Source organism: Monodelphis domestica, chromosome 4 (assembly GCF_027887165.1).
Source record: "Monodelphis domestica isolate mMonDom1 chromosome 4, mMonDom1.pri, whole genome shotgun sequence".
Taxonomy (NCBI): Eukaryota; Metazoa; Chordata; class Mammalia; order Didelphimorphia; family Didelphidae; genus Monodelphis; species Monodelphis domestica.
Genome location: NC_077230.1, coordinates 3,286,711 through 3,305,138, shown reverse-complemented (window position 1 = coordinate 3,305,138; position 18,428 = coordinate 3,286,711). Strand labels below are relative to the sequence as shown.

Here is an 18,428-nt window from a genome sequence, read left to right as displayed (position 1 = left end):
ATAATTCATTGACAAGTGGAACTGTTTTTTTACACATTGAATTCCTGAAATGATATTTTTTTCACTTTTCTCTTTTTCCTTTACTTTATTATTCTTGTTTTTAAAAAAATATTTTATTTTTCCCTTTTCTCATTTCTGTGTACTCAAGGTGCATACAATCAATATTAATTTTTATTTTACAATAACATTAGTTTAAATATATATACTTGCTATATTATTAATACATACCCAAATAGCTTTAGACTGTGGGAACCTGCCATTTATTGATAATTGTTATGGGACTGTGATTAATGCTTGTGTCTGATTTTAGGAAATGGGATCAAAAAGGATCACAGAGATGACCTGAATAATGCCAAAAGAGCTCACAGGTCCTCAAATCAAAAACCAATCCAGGTAAGATTGATGCACTTCTAAGCCAATACTAAGGACTTGGACCAAGCATGAGACTCGACATTGCAATGCTTGACATACATTAAGGCATAGCCCTTCCTTGTATCCACACTCTTTGTGAAAATACTTACAGACAAGTACCAAAGGTTGGCTATCATCCTGGCTCCCTCTATCCCTGAGAATGAAGGTAAAATCAGACCAGGGAATGACACTTCCCTATTAAAATGAAAATCTGGTCCTTTTCTCTCTCCTATAGTATGGCAACTTCCTATAGCCTTGGCTGCAAATAGGTAAATGAAAAATTACTGCTTTCTGTCCTACAGACTTGTGGGATTGGAAATTACTTAACTGGACCCTAATACAGGGGCCTGTGAGAAATTTATTCTCACTTTCTCAAAATTTTGTATACATAGATTTTTGTACTGATTTTGGATTCTTCTTTAAAATAAATAAAATAAAATAAACAAACAAATATATACATACACACACACACACACACACACATATATATATATATGTAAAGGGTTTAATTTTTTCCCTTATTTTTTCCCCTTTTTTCTTTTGTTTTTTTCATTTTTGATTTTGTTTTCATTTTTGTTTTTGTTTTTCTTTTGAATTAACTCACCCCCCCCCCCCCCCAATAACTAAACCTTGCATCCTTAGCTGGACTGGGTATTTTTTTCAACATTTTCTTCGGGGGGATTGTATTTTCATAAAATCCAAGATTTAAATTTTGTTTGAGATAGATATTTAGAGAAGAAGCTTGCTAACTAACTAAATCCAGAGAATGAACTGTTTGCAGAAAGATACCTAAACCCTTACACTACAGGAAGATCCAGAATGAACCTTGGGGTGTGGTTGATTGAACATTTATTTTGAATGTACACTCATGCTGAAGGGGACTTTCCCCTAATTGGCTTTTGTCAATGCACCAAGCAAAACATTGGTTTTGCTGCCTCTATTTCCTCTATTTCCCCTTATCTACAACTATTGTAGTTTTCCTCTTAGAGGGTAAAATTTTGTATACACCTGGAGTTAGAATTTTTTGGGGTGCAGGATGCTTATGTTTAGTGATCAATTGGGGAGACTAGTCCCCCAATCATCATCGGAGGGGATTGTTATTTTTAAATCTCCTCCATCTTGCTTGGTCTAGCACCCAAAATTGTGCACACCCACGCTACACAGGCATGTGCTAGTCAATGACAAATCGGAAATAACTAACTGTCCCCCTGGGCTGTCCTAAGCCAAGCTTGAGCCACCATTGGCACGTGTGAGGTGCAGGAAGTGAGGTAGGGAACAGCCTCTGGAATTCGCTGACTTCCTGGGGACAGGGCTAGGCACCAGTTTGTGCTAGGAGCTCGAGCAGGGAGGAGGCCGGCAGACAGCTTTCCTTCAGATCGGTCTTGTGAGTGTGAAGGACTGATTCCCTTTTCTACCTTCCAAGGCCTAAACTCCCTCTGGCTCTGCCAGAAGGTTGAGTTAGCCTCTTTCCTTTTCCCCTTCTTTCTTACTCCCATTGTGATTAAACCACCATAAACTCCATTCTGGCTTGAGTGTTTCATTTAGGATTTTCATAAGTAAAATCCTTGGTGACCTTAAATTAATATATATCAGTCTTTTAAAAGTGATTTTCAGTATCACAAAAGTGAAGAACTTCAGTTCATGGTGGGATTCTCGGTTTCACTATTGCTCCAATGTCTTCTATTTTAACATTTTATTTTTATTTTTTTAAACCCTTACCTTGTGCCTTAGAATCAATACTACATATTGGTTCCAAGGCAAAAGAGTGGTAAGGGTTAGGCAATGGGGGTTAAGTGACTTGCCCACAGTCACACAGCTAAGAAGTATTTGAGGTCAGATTTGAATCCAGAACCTCCCGTCTCTAGACTGGGCTCTCGATCCATTGAGCTACCCAGCTACCCCTCTCCTCACTCTAATGTCTTCATGAAAATGCCCAAATGAGTTTTAAGTAACCATCAGTCTTGTGGCATAAGACTGTTCCCAATATAGTCAGGCCTCCATTTCTACAGGGGATACATTCCAAAACCTAATCCAGAAGGTCCAAATGACAGATCTAAGTGAATACTTACTGACAACATTATTTTCTTGAGCAAACATACATATAACAAAATTCAATGGCTAAATAAAATATACAATATATTGTTATGGGGGGAAGAAACAAGGGGTAAACATCTAAATATTTCAAGTTTATTGATGGGGAAATGGGATAGGAATGAAGGTAACTAGGAGAAGGAAATTTTCTTAATCTTATCCCCAAAACTAATTCCCCTTAATACTATCCTATTGGCTAACTTCCTAAGCTAAATAAGTGAAGTTCCCCCCAAACAGAACCTCACAAAGAGAGTCCAGATATGGGCCAGGATCCCAGAGGTCAAGTCCAAATGAGATCCAGAAGAGATTTGATGGTTCTTTCCTTGGTCTTCAGTCTAGATGCCAGCAGCCTGTTCAAGTCTCTATCTCCTCCAATCAGCAATCCAGTCTCTGCTTCAAAGGGAAGGCAGTCTTTTAAAGCCCTTTGGGCAAAATTCCAAATTGCCTTCCACAATGGTTGGACCAATTCACAACTCCGCCAACAGTGTATTAGTGTCCCAATTTTGCCACATCCCCTCCAACATTTATCACTTTCCTTTGCTGCTATATTGGCCAATGTGCTAGGTGTGAAATGGTACCTCAGAGTTGTTTTGATTTGCAATTCTCTAATCAGGAGGGATTTAGAACACTTTTTCATATACTTCTTGATAATTTTGTTTTCTTCATGTGAAAACTGCCTATTCATGTCCCTTGACCATTTATTGATTGGGGGAATGACTTGATTTTTTGGTAAATTTGACTTAGCTCCTTATATATTCAGGAAATTAAACCTTTGTCAGAGTTTTGTTGTAAAAATGTTTTCCCAATTTGTTGCTTTCTATCTATTTTTGGTTACATTGGGTTTGTTTGTACAGATCCTTTTTAATTTGATATAATCAAAGTAATTCCTTTTTACATTTTGTAATGTTCTCTATATCTTGCTTGTTCTTAAATTCCTTCCTTTTCCATGAATCTGACAGGTCTACTATTCTATTTTTACCTAATTTATTTACAATTTCTATTCTTTATATTTAAGTCATTTACCCATTTTGAATTTATCTTGGTATGGGGTGTACAATGTAGATCTAATCCTAATCTCTCCCATACTGTTTTCCAATTTTCCCAGCAGTTTTTGTCAAATAGTACATTTTTGTTCCCAAAGGTTGGATCAATGGATTTATCATAGACTGTCTTGCTGAGGTCACTTAACCCCAAGTCTATTCCACTGATCTTCCCTTCTGTCTCTTAGCCAGTACCTTATTGTTTTGATGACCACTGCTTTATAGTACAGTTTAAGATCTGGTACTGCTAGGCCACCTTCCTTCACATTATTTTTCATTATCTCACTTGATATTCTTGATCTTTTATTCTTCTAAACAAACTTTGCAATAGTTTTTTTTCTAATTCAGCAAAAAAGTTTCTTGGTAGTTTGATAGATATGGCACTAAATAAGTAAATTAATTTGGATAGGATGGCCATTTTTGTTATGTTAGCTTGATATACCCATGAGCAATACATGTTTTTCCAATTGTTTAGATTTAGTTTTAATTGTGTGGAGAGTGTTTTGGAGTTGTGTTCATATAGAGCTATAATCCTACTGCCGAAATCTTCAATATTATTTCCTTTTAGAAATTATTGTGGTCCTTGGGGACAGGATGGAAACACACACTTCCTAAGTATTTTATATTGACTAGGCGGATTTTAAATGGGATTTCTCTTTCCTTTTATTCTCTAATTGCTACTGCTAGTGTTTCTAGTACAATGTTAAATAATAGATGTGATAATGGGCATCCTTGTTTCACTCCTGATCTTATTGGGAATGCTTCTAATTTATCTCCATTGCAGATGATACTTGATGATGGTTTTAGATATATACTGTTAATTATTTTTAGGAAAGGCCTTTCTATTCCTATGCTTTCTAGTGTTTTCAATAGGAAGGAGTGTTGTATTTTGTCAAAAGCTTTTTCCTCACCTACTGAAATTATAATGTAATTTTTGTTGGTTGGCTTGTTCATATTGTTAATCATGTGAATGGCTTTCCTCATATTGAACCATCCTTACATTCCTGGTATAAATTCCACCTGATCATAATGAATAACCCTTTTGATCACTAGCTGGAGTCTTTTTGCTGGTATTCTATTTAAGATTTTTCGCATCTATATTCATTAAGGAGATTTTTCTATAATTTTCTTTCTCTGTTTTTGATCTATCTGGCTTTGGAATCAGTACCATATTTGTGTCATAAAAGGAATTTGGTAGAACTCCTTCTTTGCTTATTCTGTCAAATAGTTTGTATGATATTGGAATTATTTGTTCTCTGTATGTTTGATGGAATTCACTTGTGAACCCATCTGGTCTTGGGTATTTTTTCTTAGGGAGTTCTTTGATGGTTTGTTCAATTTCTTTTTCTGATATGGGATTATTTAAGTATTCTATTTATTCTTCTGTTAATCAAGGCAATTTATATTTTTGTAAATATTCATCCATATCACCTAGATTTTTTTTATTGAGATTAACCAATACTTGGTATATTTTATTTGTCTTTTCAACGTACCAGCTTCTAGTCTCATTTATTAATTCAATAGTACTTTTACTTTTGATTTTTATTAATTTCTCCTTTAGTTTTTACGATCTCTAATTTAGTTTTCTTCTGGGAATTTTTAATTTGTTCACTTTCTAGTTTTTTAAATTGAATGCCCAATTCATTAATCTCTGTCCTCCCTTATTTTTAAATATATAAACTCAAGGATATACATTTCCCCATGAGTACTGCTTTGGCTGCATCCCATAGATTTTGGTAGGATGTCTCATCACTGTCATTCTCTTCAATGAAATTATTAATTGTTTCTATGATTTGTTCTTTAACTAACCAATTTTGGAGAATCATATTTCATTTCCAATTAATTTTTTATTTGCCTTTCCATGTACAAGGGTGCATTATTATTATACTAACTATTATTTTTATTCTATTATGATATGAAAAAGTTGTATTTATGATCTCTACTCTTTTGGACTTGTTTGCCATGTTTCTATGCCCTAGTACATGGTTAATCTTTGTGAATGTACCATGTGCTACTGAAAAGAAGGTGTATTTCTTTTTGTCCCAATTTTTTTCTCCACATATCTAACTCTAATTTTTCTAAGATTTCATTCACATCTCTTACCTCTTTCTTATTTATTTTTTGGTTTGATTTATCTAGATCTGATAGAGGAAGGTTCAGGTCTCCCACTAGTATAGTTTTACTATCTCTTTCCTCCTTGAGCTCCACTAGTTTCTCCTTTAGAAATTTGGATACTATACCATTTGGTGCCTACATGTTGAGTACTGATATTTCCGCATTGTCTAAACTGCCTTTTATTAGGATGTAATTACTTTCCCAATCTCTTTTAATCAGATCTACTTTTACTTTGGCTTTGTCAGATATCATGAATGTGACTTGACTCCTGCCTTCTTTTTCTCAGTTGAAGCCCAATAGATTTTGCTCAAACTATTACCTTTACCCCATGTGTCTACCTGCCTTATGTGTGTTTCTTTTAGAAACGATATGGTAGGATTTTGGTTTCTAATCCACTCTGCTATTTGCTCCTGTTCTATGGCCGAATTCATCCCATTCACATTCAGAGTTATGATTACCACCTGTATATTCCCCAACATTTTGATTTCCTCTTCTAGTTATGCCTTTTCTTCCTTTGCTATTTCCTTTTAATCAGTCCCCCAAATCCCCACCCTTATTTGACTTCCATTTCTGCCTCCTCTATTTTTGTTCTATTCTTATTTTTTAGGGTCTAGTAAATTCCTTTCCCCCCCTCTTTCCCTCCCTTTTTGTACTCTGTCCTCTAGTTCCCCCCCTTTTGCTTTTTTGCTTTTTTTGCTTTTCCCTTCCCTTCTTCTCACTTTCCCTGTAGGGTAGAATTCAATACCACAATGGATATATATGCTCTTCCCACTCAGAATTGATTCCACTGAGAAGTATTACCTATTAACAATTTCTTCCTCTCCTTCTTATAATAGTATTCCTCCCCTCCCCTTCCCATGTGCCTTTTTGTGTGGTATAGATTATCCTATTTTTCTTATTCCTTCAAGGATCTCTTGGGTGCCATATTCTATTCCTCCCCTTTTCTTTTTTTGCATATCATCTTAGACCACTTAGTCCCCCAACCTGTATCTATGAATAATTCTTCTAGCTACTATAATAATAAATATAATTTTTGAGAGTTAAATATAACATATTTTTCATATAGGAATATAAACAATTTGACCTTATTGAAGCCCTTAAAGAAAAACATTAATTTTTTTTCTTTCCCATCTCTTTCTTATTTACCTTTTCATGTTTCTCTTGATTTTTGTTTTTGGATATCAACTTTCCATTTAGTTCTGGTCTTTTCTTTACAAATATTTGGAAATATTTTAATTTGTTGATTGCCCATACTTTCCCCTAGAAGCATATAGTCAGTTTTGATAGGTAGGTAATCCTTGGTTGCAGATCCAATCCCCTTGATTTTCTGAATATCATATTCCAAACCTTGTGGTCCTTTAGTATGGATGTTCCCAGATCCTGTGTAATTCTGGTTGGTATTTCTTGATATCAGAATTGTCTCTTTCTGGCTTCTTGTAATATTTTCTCCTTAGCTTGTAAGCTCTTGAATTTGGCAATTATATTCCTGAAGGTTGTCTTTTGAGGACTTAATGTAGACCGTGATCTATGGACTCTTTCAGTGTCTATTTTGCCCTCTTGTTGAAGAACAACAGGGCAGTTTTCTTGGATAACTTCTTGTAGTATGATGTCAAGTTTTCTGTTTATTTCTGGGTTTTCAGGTAGACCAATGAATCTCAAGTTATCTCTTCTTGATCTGTTTTCCAAATCATTCATTTTCTCAATGAGATATTTTATGTTTCCTTCCATTTTGTCAGTTCTTGGCTTTGCTTTATCAATTCTTACTATTTGGCAAGATCATTGGCTTCCAATTGCCCAATTCTGGTCTTTAAAGACTGATTTTCCACTATAATCTTTTGATTTTCTGCTATAATCTTTTGATTTTCCTTTTCAGTTTGGTCTATTCTGTTTTTCATGGCTTCCAACTGTTTAATTCTGGTCTTCAATTTGCTTATCATTTAATTTGATTTCTGGGATTCTTTTTACAAGTGGGAGTTTCTGTCTTTTAAACTGTTATTTTCTTTTTTGAACTATTTCCCACTTTTCTTGCCAAGATGTTTCTCTCTTTCTCATTTGGTTCATCATCTCAAATTTAAACCCCTCAAGAGCTTGTGACCAATTTCCATTTTTTGGAAGGTATGGATGTATTTACTTGTTTGTCATCCTCTGCTGTCTCCTCAGTAGTCTGGATTTTTTCTTCATCAAAATTATCCAGGGTCAATGCCTTTCTCTTGTTCTTTTTGGAGGTTGAAGATTGTATTTCTTGGGCATTGCTGGCCATTGTTATGTTAGGTTTCCTTTCCCTTCCCAGCCAGAACTCTGAGTGAGGAGGGAATGCTCTCTGTGTATTAAACTATGGAGCGGTTTTGCCTGAGGCTATTTTTCGAGTTTCTGTGGCTTCTACTGTGTGCCACCCCTCTCTGCTCTACCTCTGTACCCAATATTCACCTTCCTCAGCCTCCTGGGGTCCCAAGTCTATCTGCTCTGAGGGGTATGTCTGTGGTGTTCTTAGCCAGTTCCCAAGAACCTAGAGATTGCTCCTTGCTTGCTCTGATTCTGGGGTGCTGGCTCTGACTCTGGGGCTATAGGTGGAGTAGGGGAGGGTTGATCAGGTCATGTTTTGGTGGGAGCTATTTTACCCCCCCTTATAAAGTGGAAATGCCAAAATCCCAACTACCTTCAATGCTGTGCCCTACTGTGCAGCCCTTTTGCTCATCTAATCTTAGTTTTTTGTTCTTTTGAGGTACTCACTCTGTATTGGTCAGTGGTAAAGAGAGGAAGAGCCCTGCCTCTACACTGCAGCTATCTTAACCCAGAAGTCTCCTATCCTCTTGTTTTTAGAAAAACATTTAGGGGGTAGGGTAGGTCTGGAAGACCCGAGTTTGATTATGAACTCAGACCCTTTTTAGCTCTGTGATCCTGGAAAAATTGCTTAATTCTTTCTCAATTTCATCAACTGCAAAATATGGATAAAATTCTCTTGCTTGAGGACAGAGTACTAATATTTGTAAAAAATGTATACCTTAATGCACTTTCATGATTGGGAATGAAAGTAAACTATGAAACAAAGCTCTGAGAATGATCAATTTTATTAGTGAGGTTCAACTTTATCAACAAATAGGATATTAGCTTACTCAGAAAAGCTAAGAGCAGGAGGTAAGGTGAGCTAACTTTTATATATTTTTTCTTGGAAACAAAGAACAGGACTTTTTTTATGACTGATTATAAAACCTAAAGAAAATAAATATGATTGGAAGTATCATAAATGTGGGGAACAACATGATTGTCTAGAGATTGGGAATGTGGGACTAGTAACAATCCCTCCTTGTCCTTAAGGAAAGCTGATTGATTTATGGATCCTATCCAATCCTGCAAAGCTCTTAAGTACAAGAGAGACAATAGACTTCTTCGCACCCATCTATATATCTTGTAAGGCTTGATAGTGAGATAATATCTCCCTTATTTATTCATGGGTTATAAAATCCCAAATTGGATTATCAAGAGTTGGACACAACCGAAGGGATTGAATGTGGGTATGCTAGACTCCTTAGTAACATAACAGGTTTCCCTAGTTGTGTATGGGCAATAAGATGCTTAGAGATGATATACTTCTTTTTTGAATGAAGGTGATTTATGAGGCAATTTAGCTTGGAGAGGTAAGCTGAACTCAATGTATAAACTTCTTAACTCAGATAAAGAATGGGAATTAGATAGATATACAAAATGCAGAATAAAATTAATTAAAATATAATCAAGGAATGGAATAAACTTTATTTTCTCTGTACTATATGATGATGGCTATGGTGAACTTTTTCCAACAGGAAAGCAGGTTTTATTCTCATAGATAACCTGGAGAATAGAGATGACTTTCTCATGCCCTGTCATTTTACTCATTTTTCTGCTCATACCACTTTTAAGTATCACAGTGGGACTTAAATTCAGGCTCACCATGTCTCTGCATCCAGTGTTTTTTTCCTAGTACTTCATATTTCATAAATATCAATTATTATCATTGCCCCAAAAGAGTGTTCTAATAATTTTATTTCATTTCTTTCAGATGGTTTACCAGAAGATTAAGATGATACATGCTTTCATTATTATTCTTGTGGTTTCTTGTTTATGTTTGCTCATTTTTAAGATGAGTTCAACTGAAATTTGCATCCTTTGTATAAGAAAAGAAGGCACAATACTTTTCAAGAAACATAGTGGGAATTTTCTTCAGTTACCAGATATAGACTGCGGAAAGAATCCTCCATTTTTAATTGTGATGGTGACCTCGTCCCACAATCAGGTTGAAGCACGGATGGCTATCCGTGAGACCTGGGGAAGAGAAAGAAGTGTAAACGGTAAACGTATAATAACATACTTTCTGCTAGGAATCACAAGTCCAAAGGATGATTATGTGGTGACACAAGAAAGCCAGAAATACAGAGATATTATCCAAAAAGACTTCTTAGATGTATATTTCAATTTGACTCTTAAAACTATGATGGGGATAGAATGGGTTCATCATTTTTGCCCTCAATCTGACTTTGTGATGAAGACTGATTCTGACATGTTTGTAAATGTCTACTATCTAACTGAGCTCCTTCTAAGGAAAAATAGAACTACCAGGTTTTTCACTGGTTTTTTAAAGATGAATGAATTTCCAATTAGAAGACCATTTAATAAGTGGTATGTAAGTACGTATGAATATCCATGGAAAAAATATCCACCTTTTTGTTCTGGAACAGGCTATGTTTTTTCTAGTGACATTGCAAGTGATGTTTATAATGTTTCAGAAAAAGTTCCTTTTATTAAACTGGAGGATGTTTTCATGGGACTCTGCCTTGCAGAACTAAAAATTAATCTGGAAGAACTCCACTCAGAACAGACATTTTTCCCAGATGGGCTCGAGTTTTCTACATGTCGCTTTAAGAAAATTGTGACCTGCCATTTTGTCAAACCATCAGAGTTGCTGGTGTATTGGAAAGCTTTGGAGAGGTCCTTAGATGAAAAGTGTCCAGCTGATTGAAATGATAGTAATGACACACCAGGACAAATATTAGATACTATGCAGTGACTATCTTGGAAGAAGAAGCACATTTTTGAATGGCATTGTTGAAAATCACAACCTATCAGCATTAGGGAGGAGAAGAGTATTCCCAACACAAGCCTAAAATTTAAAAACCCAAATGATAATCCTGAAATGATTTATCTATTCTGAATTTGAGCATACTCAAAAAGAAAATGACCAAGTATCAGATGAATGACACCTCTAATCTTCTCATTCTCCCTTTCTCTCAATCATCCTAGCAAACTTTGAGGTTTATACTATATCTGAGTAATAAATATATCATCCTTACAGATGTCACCAGCTCCCTGGCTTCATTGAGACCTGCCTGGACAAGCAAGGAAGCTTACTCGTCTCTACTTAGTATTCATTGCTTCATTGAGATGAATCATTATATCTCAATTCAGGTCTAGACAACATCCAATTCTAAACTGGAGTCAGCATTTATTTGGACATTAAGTTCAAAGCCCCAAGTGTTAAAACATTGGGTATGCGGACCATTCTGTTATAGCAGACTACTGACTCTCATTACAGCTTGAGTTGCTCTCTGAACTATTTTGCCATTGGAATTCAATTCTATAAGTCATTGATTGCTCATTTGGTAAAGAAGAACCACTGTTGGGAATAAATACAAGGGCTCAGATAGTCATCCTTTCTTATTTGATCCAGTTTAGTGGTAGGGAAACCTTCATCTACATAGGATGATAGAATACTCATTGTCACACTCATTTGCTTGCTGACAACTCCCATCATGTCATCTGAGTGATGATACTATTTGATTGAGTCCTAACTTTTTTGCACATCCCTTGCCATGAGCTACTGCTGCTCTGGGGACACTGAAGATCCTTTTGAAAAGTTCGGGAGGTCTTGGACCTTTTGAAATACACAAGGTTCCAGTCCCGGACCCAGTCATCATGGAATAATTCTCCATCTAAGATGAGGAGGGAATAAATACAAAAGAACATGTTGCACTTATGACTGTACAGAAGTTGGGTGGGAGACGGGACTCTGGGCACTTAGGATATAGCTCTAGATTACTTTTGACTGGATATTGGAGTGGGGAGTCTTCAAGGAGAAAATGGCCTTGAAATATGAGAAGGATTCCAATAGGCAAAGATGAGGAAGGAGTCCACATATATGAGGGACAACTCGCAGGAATATGAAAAGATGGTAAAGGAAGGGTTCATCTTGTCTGGAATATACCATCCTGTGCATGAAATCAGAGAAGAGTCCAGGTTGAGCAAAGTTGACACAATGATTTCTTATTATTTCATGTTTGAATGTTTATGACTCCATTTGTTTTTAACTAGTCTCCATACTTGAGTCAACTTTATATTTCTAGAAACTTTTCATGCTTTTTAGTTGGAAAGGAAGAAGAAATTGAAGACCCCAGCAGCTTGATTTTTGATCAGTTCTACCAGCTCAGCAGCCAGTTTAGGAGATTATAATCATCTAAAACAAGTTCTGCATGATCTGAAGTAGGCCCCCTTACATTTCTATGTGATGCTTTGGAACCAGAAAGACCTTGCTGTGCATGCTTCAAGGAATGGCCTTTTTGGAGCCAATTTATCCATGTTATATTCAAACAGAATGCAATGAAATGATGGTATTTCTAAAATGTTCAAATTTAGGGTACAAGCATTAGGGCATGAGCACATTCATTGTGGGATTCTTAATTCATGAATTAATTTTTGCTGTTACTATTCCTTTACTATGTGCCAGCCATCTAAGAATTTCAGAGATGCAGCTTTTTGGATGGAGCTAGCACACTAGGTAAGAAAGTCCTGAACGTGGAGTGTTTGAGTTTTCCGTCTTTTCATTTAAATGGAAGTCTGTGCATACCTTTTCCTTGGGGATATGGGTACATTTTTGCAAAGGTCTTCAAGCTTTTTCAAAGTACACATTTCATTTGGTAAATTAGTAGTTTGTTTCTATTTATTATAAAGAATCTCAGAAGAATAGAGTACGAAATGGTGCTGTTACTACAGATATTAGTGTGGAATGAAATGAAATGGAGGTCTTTCCCTTGAATTTAAGATCCTCTTGTATTTGACTCAAAATGGTCCTGCCAGTTCAGATGAAAGATTTAATGTCTATTTTACGAAGCTTACATATTCTTTTGAAGAGACTTTTAAAAACTTCCTTTGCTTGTTTTGAAGGTTTCAGTATACATTCAATTAAATAAATATTTAGTGTCTATTATATGGAAGGCATTACACTTGACACTAAATATATAGCGAGGAAAAAGACAGCCAATGTCTTTGAGGAGCTTATCCAATGATGGGGGGCACAGAGGAGAAATAAGGCCCCAACACAAATAACTATGACACAAGGGCGAGTAAAATAGGAGAAAGGAGAGGTCAACACAAACTTTCAAAAACATGGAGAATGTAGAGATCACTCTTGACTGGGTCTTGGGTAGAGAAGTATTTATGGAGAAAATCACCTTTCAATATGGGGAAATTTCAGTAGGTAAAGATGAGGAAGGGGCCCGTTTTCCTATGAAAGATAATCTGCATAAATATAAGATTCACCTGGGCTGGAATGAAATCAAGAAACCATTTTGGACAAAGCTGGCACAATCATTTTGTACTCTTTCACAGGTCTGAGTGTCTAGGAGTCTATTCATTTGTGCCTAGTGCCCATCATTGAGTGAGCTTTAGATTTTACTGAGTTTGGAATGTGATAGGAATGTACCATGGCTTACTAGTAGTGGAAAATGAATTCTCATGGATTGAAATGGGTTTTCACGGATTCATCTGTGCTCCTGATTAGACTTCTGATCCCAGCCCACATATGTTAATTCCTGGACTGCCTAGAACACAATACCACCAATCCAGGCTTCTGCTTGTCCAACAGAGGGAGAATAGGTTCCAAACAAGACTCACCATCGCGTGCTTCTTGGTTGCCATGGCTACAGAACCTTTCATCTTTTCTAAGCTTTCATAGACTCCTGGGTAACATTTCTGGTTTCTGCTCATGCCACTGGGACAAAGTATCTCCCTCTTGTGCCTTTGCTACTAGAACATAGCAGAGACATGCCAGTACCTCAAGGAATGTCCCTGAATGTTCTAATGCCATGCCTTCATTAGCAGGCATCTTCGTATCTACTGATATTTCATCTGGACTCATTTTCTTATTCCTTTTTCCTCTTTAGTCTCACCTTCCCACTGATATATACTCTCAAACCCTGAAGAATACCCCCCCCCCAACCCTCTCTGTCAAACACTAAACCTTGCCCACCCGTGTATCCCTCCAGATTTGCCTTCCCCTTCCTCAGTTTACCCTGAACCCCACAAATGACACTTTCACATTAAGTCTCTTCTTCTCTTACTTCTTCCAGATAGGAGCAATTCCCTAGAAATAATGCTGAATCCATGAACATACATTCAGTACTGGTTGTACTTGCTTTCCTGGTCCCTCCCCACAGAGTCCGGTGATCGTGTTCAACAGCTCTTCCTCCCACATACCCTGTCCTCTCTTCCATTTCATGACCTTATTCAGCACCTCGGCCATCTGACTGTTCCTTTTCAGTCCCTTTGGTGGGATCTGCATCCATATCATGCTCATTGTGAGTAGAGTCTAAAGCAGCATTGACTAAAGCTTTCAAGTTCACATGCCCAAACTGAAATTTCATGCACTCCCCCAGAGAGTGGGGGGAGGGTGTGCTTGCTTTGGGCAGCTGGATACAGGGGCGGGGCATGCAAAAAGAGGGGGAAGTGCTGGCTCAGCACTTGTGCCACTGTTTCACCAATGCTGCTCCAAGGCATTGTCCTGGGGTTTCATTTCTTTTCTATTATCTTTCACTTGATTATCTCATCCACTTGGATCTAAATAGCCATTCCTCCACAATAGCTCCTGCTGCAGTCCCACGGCATTAGAGACTTAGTGGACATTTCAAATTGCGTGTCCCTCAGATACCTCAAACTCAACATATCTAAAACCAAACTCATTATCTTTGCCTCCATAGAGAACCATTTACAGAGAGCAACTTCAGCCTTTTAGCACGGACTCAGCACCTCGTTATCATCATCCAATCTAATGACAAATATTTTTTCTCTGCAGCATTTTGAGGACGTGTTTCTTTTTCTCTACTCCCGTGATCATCACCCTAGTTCAGGCACTCCTCTTGGAATTGCTGCAATAGTCTCTTAATTTGCTTTGTTGCCTACTTTAATTCATTCTCCACTCAGCTGGCAAATTAAATTTCCTAAAACATAGTTGACCATCTCATCTACCTCCTATCCCATTCAATAAACTCCAATGAAAGTCTGTATCTTCTGGGGTCAAATATAATAGATTCCAGTTCTTTGGTATCCAAAAATCTTTACAATCTGACACGTTCCTCTCTTTCTGATCTTGGTACACATCCCTTAACTTTATGGGCTCTAAGAGCCAGCCATGATGGCCTCCATGTTGTTCTTCAGCCCTAACATTACTCCTCCCATCTTCTGACATTCACTGTTCTCCACTCCTGGAATAACCTCCCTACTTAACCTCTGCCCCACAGAATATTTGCCTTACTTCAAGACTCAGTTTGAAGGCTGTTTTATTGAGGTCCTCTTTCCTAGTCACCTGGATAAAAGGCTCCTCCTTTAAGTTTGCCCTTTATTCTGTATTTGTCTTATACAAAGTTAGACGTTGTCTTGCCCGTTAGACTGTAAGCTCTTTGAGGGGCAGGGGCCATTTTAAATGTTTTTGGCAATCCTAGCACTTATCAAAATGGCTTGTACCTAGTGCATTCTTAATAACTGCTTATTGATTGCTTATTTCTTCCACCGTTTACAAGTGTTCATAAAAATGGGGCAGCAGACCAGAATATGGCTACGGAGTAAGGTAGAATTAGTGGTCTCTACAGATTAAACTCACAACAATAACATCAGCAAATAGAAGTGTTCTTATTCATCAGCCAGCTGAGCGAAGCAGCAAAAGGACCATCACTACAGACGGACTTCACTTTCTAGAACACATATATTCTAAAGAGACAGAGAAAGAACTAGGACACAGTTTGTACAAATTATGTAGAAATCCTTTTGTCAAATGGCACCTTCTGTAATGAAGGGAGGTAGTTAACTAGGTATTTTAATGTAACAAACAAGTAAATAAATAACATTTTAAAAAGTTTTCTATAAATCAGATTACACTTTTCCTATTGGTTTTTACATAATTGGAGTTGGAGAAAACATTTCATATTGTAATGAAATGTTTAAGCTAGACGAGAGCTGAAGATTCTCGCTTAATTCCTTTGTTTTATACACGATGGAAATGATGCCTGAAGAGTTAAACTGGTCTGAAGTTACATTGATAGTGGCAAAGCTAGGACTGTAATTTGTTTCCTGAATTGTACAGGGTGAATATTAACCCCGAAAACCTATAGACAGGATGTGCTAATAATTCTGCCTCTAATAGTAAGTAGGAAGAAGATGTAAAAATCACATCTTTAGGAAAAAAGAACTAATTTTCATATGTTCACAGTAAGTCACAACTGATCACTTGAGTTAAATCATGTGCACGTTTCATTGAGTTACTCCCCAATAAATGAGGGGTGACACACAAAAGAAGAAATGTGTTCTTCAAAACAAAAAATACAAATGTTAACTCTCTGAAAACATTACAAATGATGAACAATCAAGCAAATATAAATTAAAATAACCGACTGTCTCGCACTCAAGGTAGCAAAGATTAGAAAATTCTTCATTGAGTGGGCTCTAGGAAAACAATCTTGATAATTTACTGCTGGTAGAGCTGACAGAAGTTCAACTCTTCCAGAAAACAATTTTGAATTACGCAAGAAAAACGACTAAATTGTTTCTACCTCTTGACTTATTTGGGGGACTATTTCCCAAGAAAGTTATTCACTATAAGGAATGCCAAAGCTAGCATCTATGTTAAATTCAAAACTGGCAACACGAGCTGCTTTGGGACATCTTGATTTGATGTCTTGTAGCCTCTCCAAATTCCACATGTCTCTATACATATGTCAGTGTATTTTTCTCCAAATGCTCCCCTCTCCAGCTTCCCAACCTCTGCATCGCCCTTGACTCTTCACTGCCAGATTGTTGGTCTGATTTCTACTTTTATGGCATCTGTCCTATGTACGTACGTTCCCTCTCCACTCATAAGCCGCCACCCTCATAATCACAATTGGATTACCGAATTAGACTTTTTGGTGATTTCCTTACTGAAACCCCTGCCAAAGTGATTTCCGGAAAGTCTTAGCGTCACCCACCCTTCTGCAATGGAATCTAGTGTCTCTCTTTCCCTAGGACTGCATATAGAATCCCTTGTTTGGCATCCTTCTCGCCAGGTCTTGGTTTTCTTACATTTTAGTGCCTCCGCGTACTCTATGGTTCAGTGACAAAGATATACTTGCCACTCTCTGACTTGTCTAACGATTCTCTTCATTTTTACTGGCTCTCTTCCATTCCTGCAATGATTTCCCTCCTCATCTCCACTTTTTTGATTCCTCGAAGACTCAGCTCAGACCTCTATTTCTGATTCCCTGCAAGCCCCCCCCCCCCCCCCCCCATTGCCAGTGCCTTGCCTCTGAGATGCCTTTTCATTTACTCTGTTTATGGAGCAGCTGGGTGGATAGAGCAGTGGTCTGAAAATGAGGAAGACTCATCTTCCTGAGTTCAAATCCAGCTTCAGACTTATTGGGCTAAGTCAGTGAACTCAACTTGCCTCAGTTTCTTATCTGTAAAATAAGTTGGAGAAGGAAATGCCAAACCACTCAAATAGGGTTCATGGAGAGTCAGACGTGACTGAAAAAAATGGAACAATGACAACTCTGTTTATAATCTCTACGTTGGTAGTTGTAGTTCTTGTCATGTTATTTTCCCTATTAGGATGTGTGTTCTTGAGACCATTGATCAGGTTTTTGCCTTTCTTTGCATCTCCAGCACTTTGCACACAGTAATTGTTTATTGACTTGAATTTCTTTTATTCTTTTTGATTTAGAAGGAAATCTTAGTCCCTTATCACTCTCTCACCTCCTAGGTAGGAAACCAAACTGTCCTGAGTTTTACTCTTTTGTCATTCTTTCACTGCATATGCATAGTTCAGACAAGTTTTCCAGGGGTCTCTTTACACACAGGGGATACTGCTCAGAGTCCTAGACAAATTTTCCTTTCAGTCTTTATACCAAAAGACATTTGATAGACCCCAATGTGGATCCCTGAACTTATTTTTTAATTTGATTTTTAATTTAAAAAATAATTTTCCGTGCTTACATGATACATTTTCTTTCCCTGCCCTCTTCCCTCCTCCCTCCTCCCTCCCAGAGCTGATAAGCAATTCCACTGGGTTATACAAATGTTATAACTTGATACCTATTTCCATATAATTCATTTTTGCAATAAATCATTCTTTTCAAACCAAAATCCCAAATCCTGTCGTATAAATAAAATCATGTAAACAAGTGATGAGTCCTATGTTTTTCTTCTGCAATTCTATGCCCACAGTTCTTCTCTCAATATGCATAGTATTCTTTCTCGTAAGTCCCTCAGGATCGTCCTGCTCCCTGAAACTTGAAAGGCCAATCTAAATGGAATGACAAATTCATTTCACACTCAAATTGAAGGTAACTTAAAGAAAATGTGCCAACAAAGCCCATGACACACCTCTTCCCCAAAGATGAAGCATTTGAGGTTGATTACGTGAGGTTTTTAGTTCAGTGCAAACTTTCTTCCATGGTCTTGAAGTCCATAAAGATTAAATAAGTTCCCTACACTCATTCC

General features: G+C 37.2%; 1 protein-coding gene across 2 annotated transcripts in view; it reads left to right on the top strand.

Moving 5' to 3' along the window:
* The window catches only part of B3GALT5 (beta-1,3-galactosyltransferase 5), a 55,856-nt gene extending 37,753 nt beyond the window's left edge, over nt 1-18,103 (top strand). For both annotated transcript variants that reach the window (XM_056825958.1, XM_056825959.1), the window contains 2 exons: nt 311-393; nt 9,694-18,103. In XM_056825958.1, coding sequence (XP_056681936.1) covers nt 311-393; nt 9,694-10,650 — 1,040 coding nt within the window. In that variant the 3' untranslated portion in view covers nt 10,651-18,103. The remainder of the gene's footprint in view (nt 1-310; nt 394-9,693) is intronic.
* The last annotated feature ends 325 nt before the right edge of the window (nt 18,104-18,428 follow it).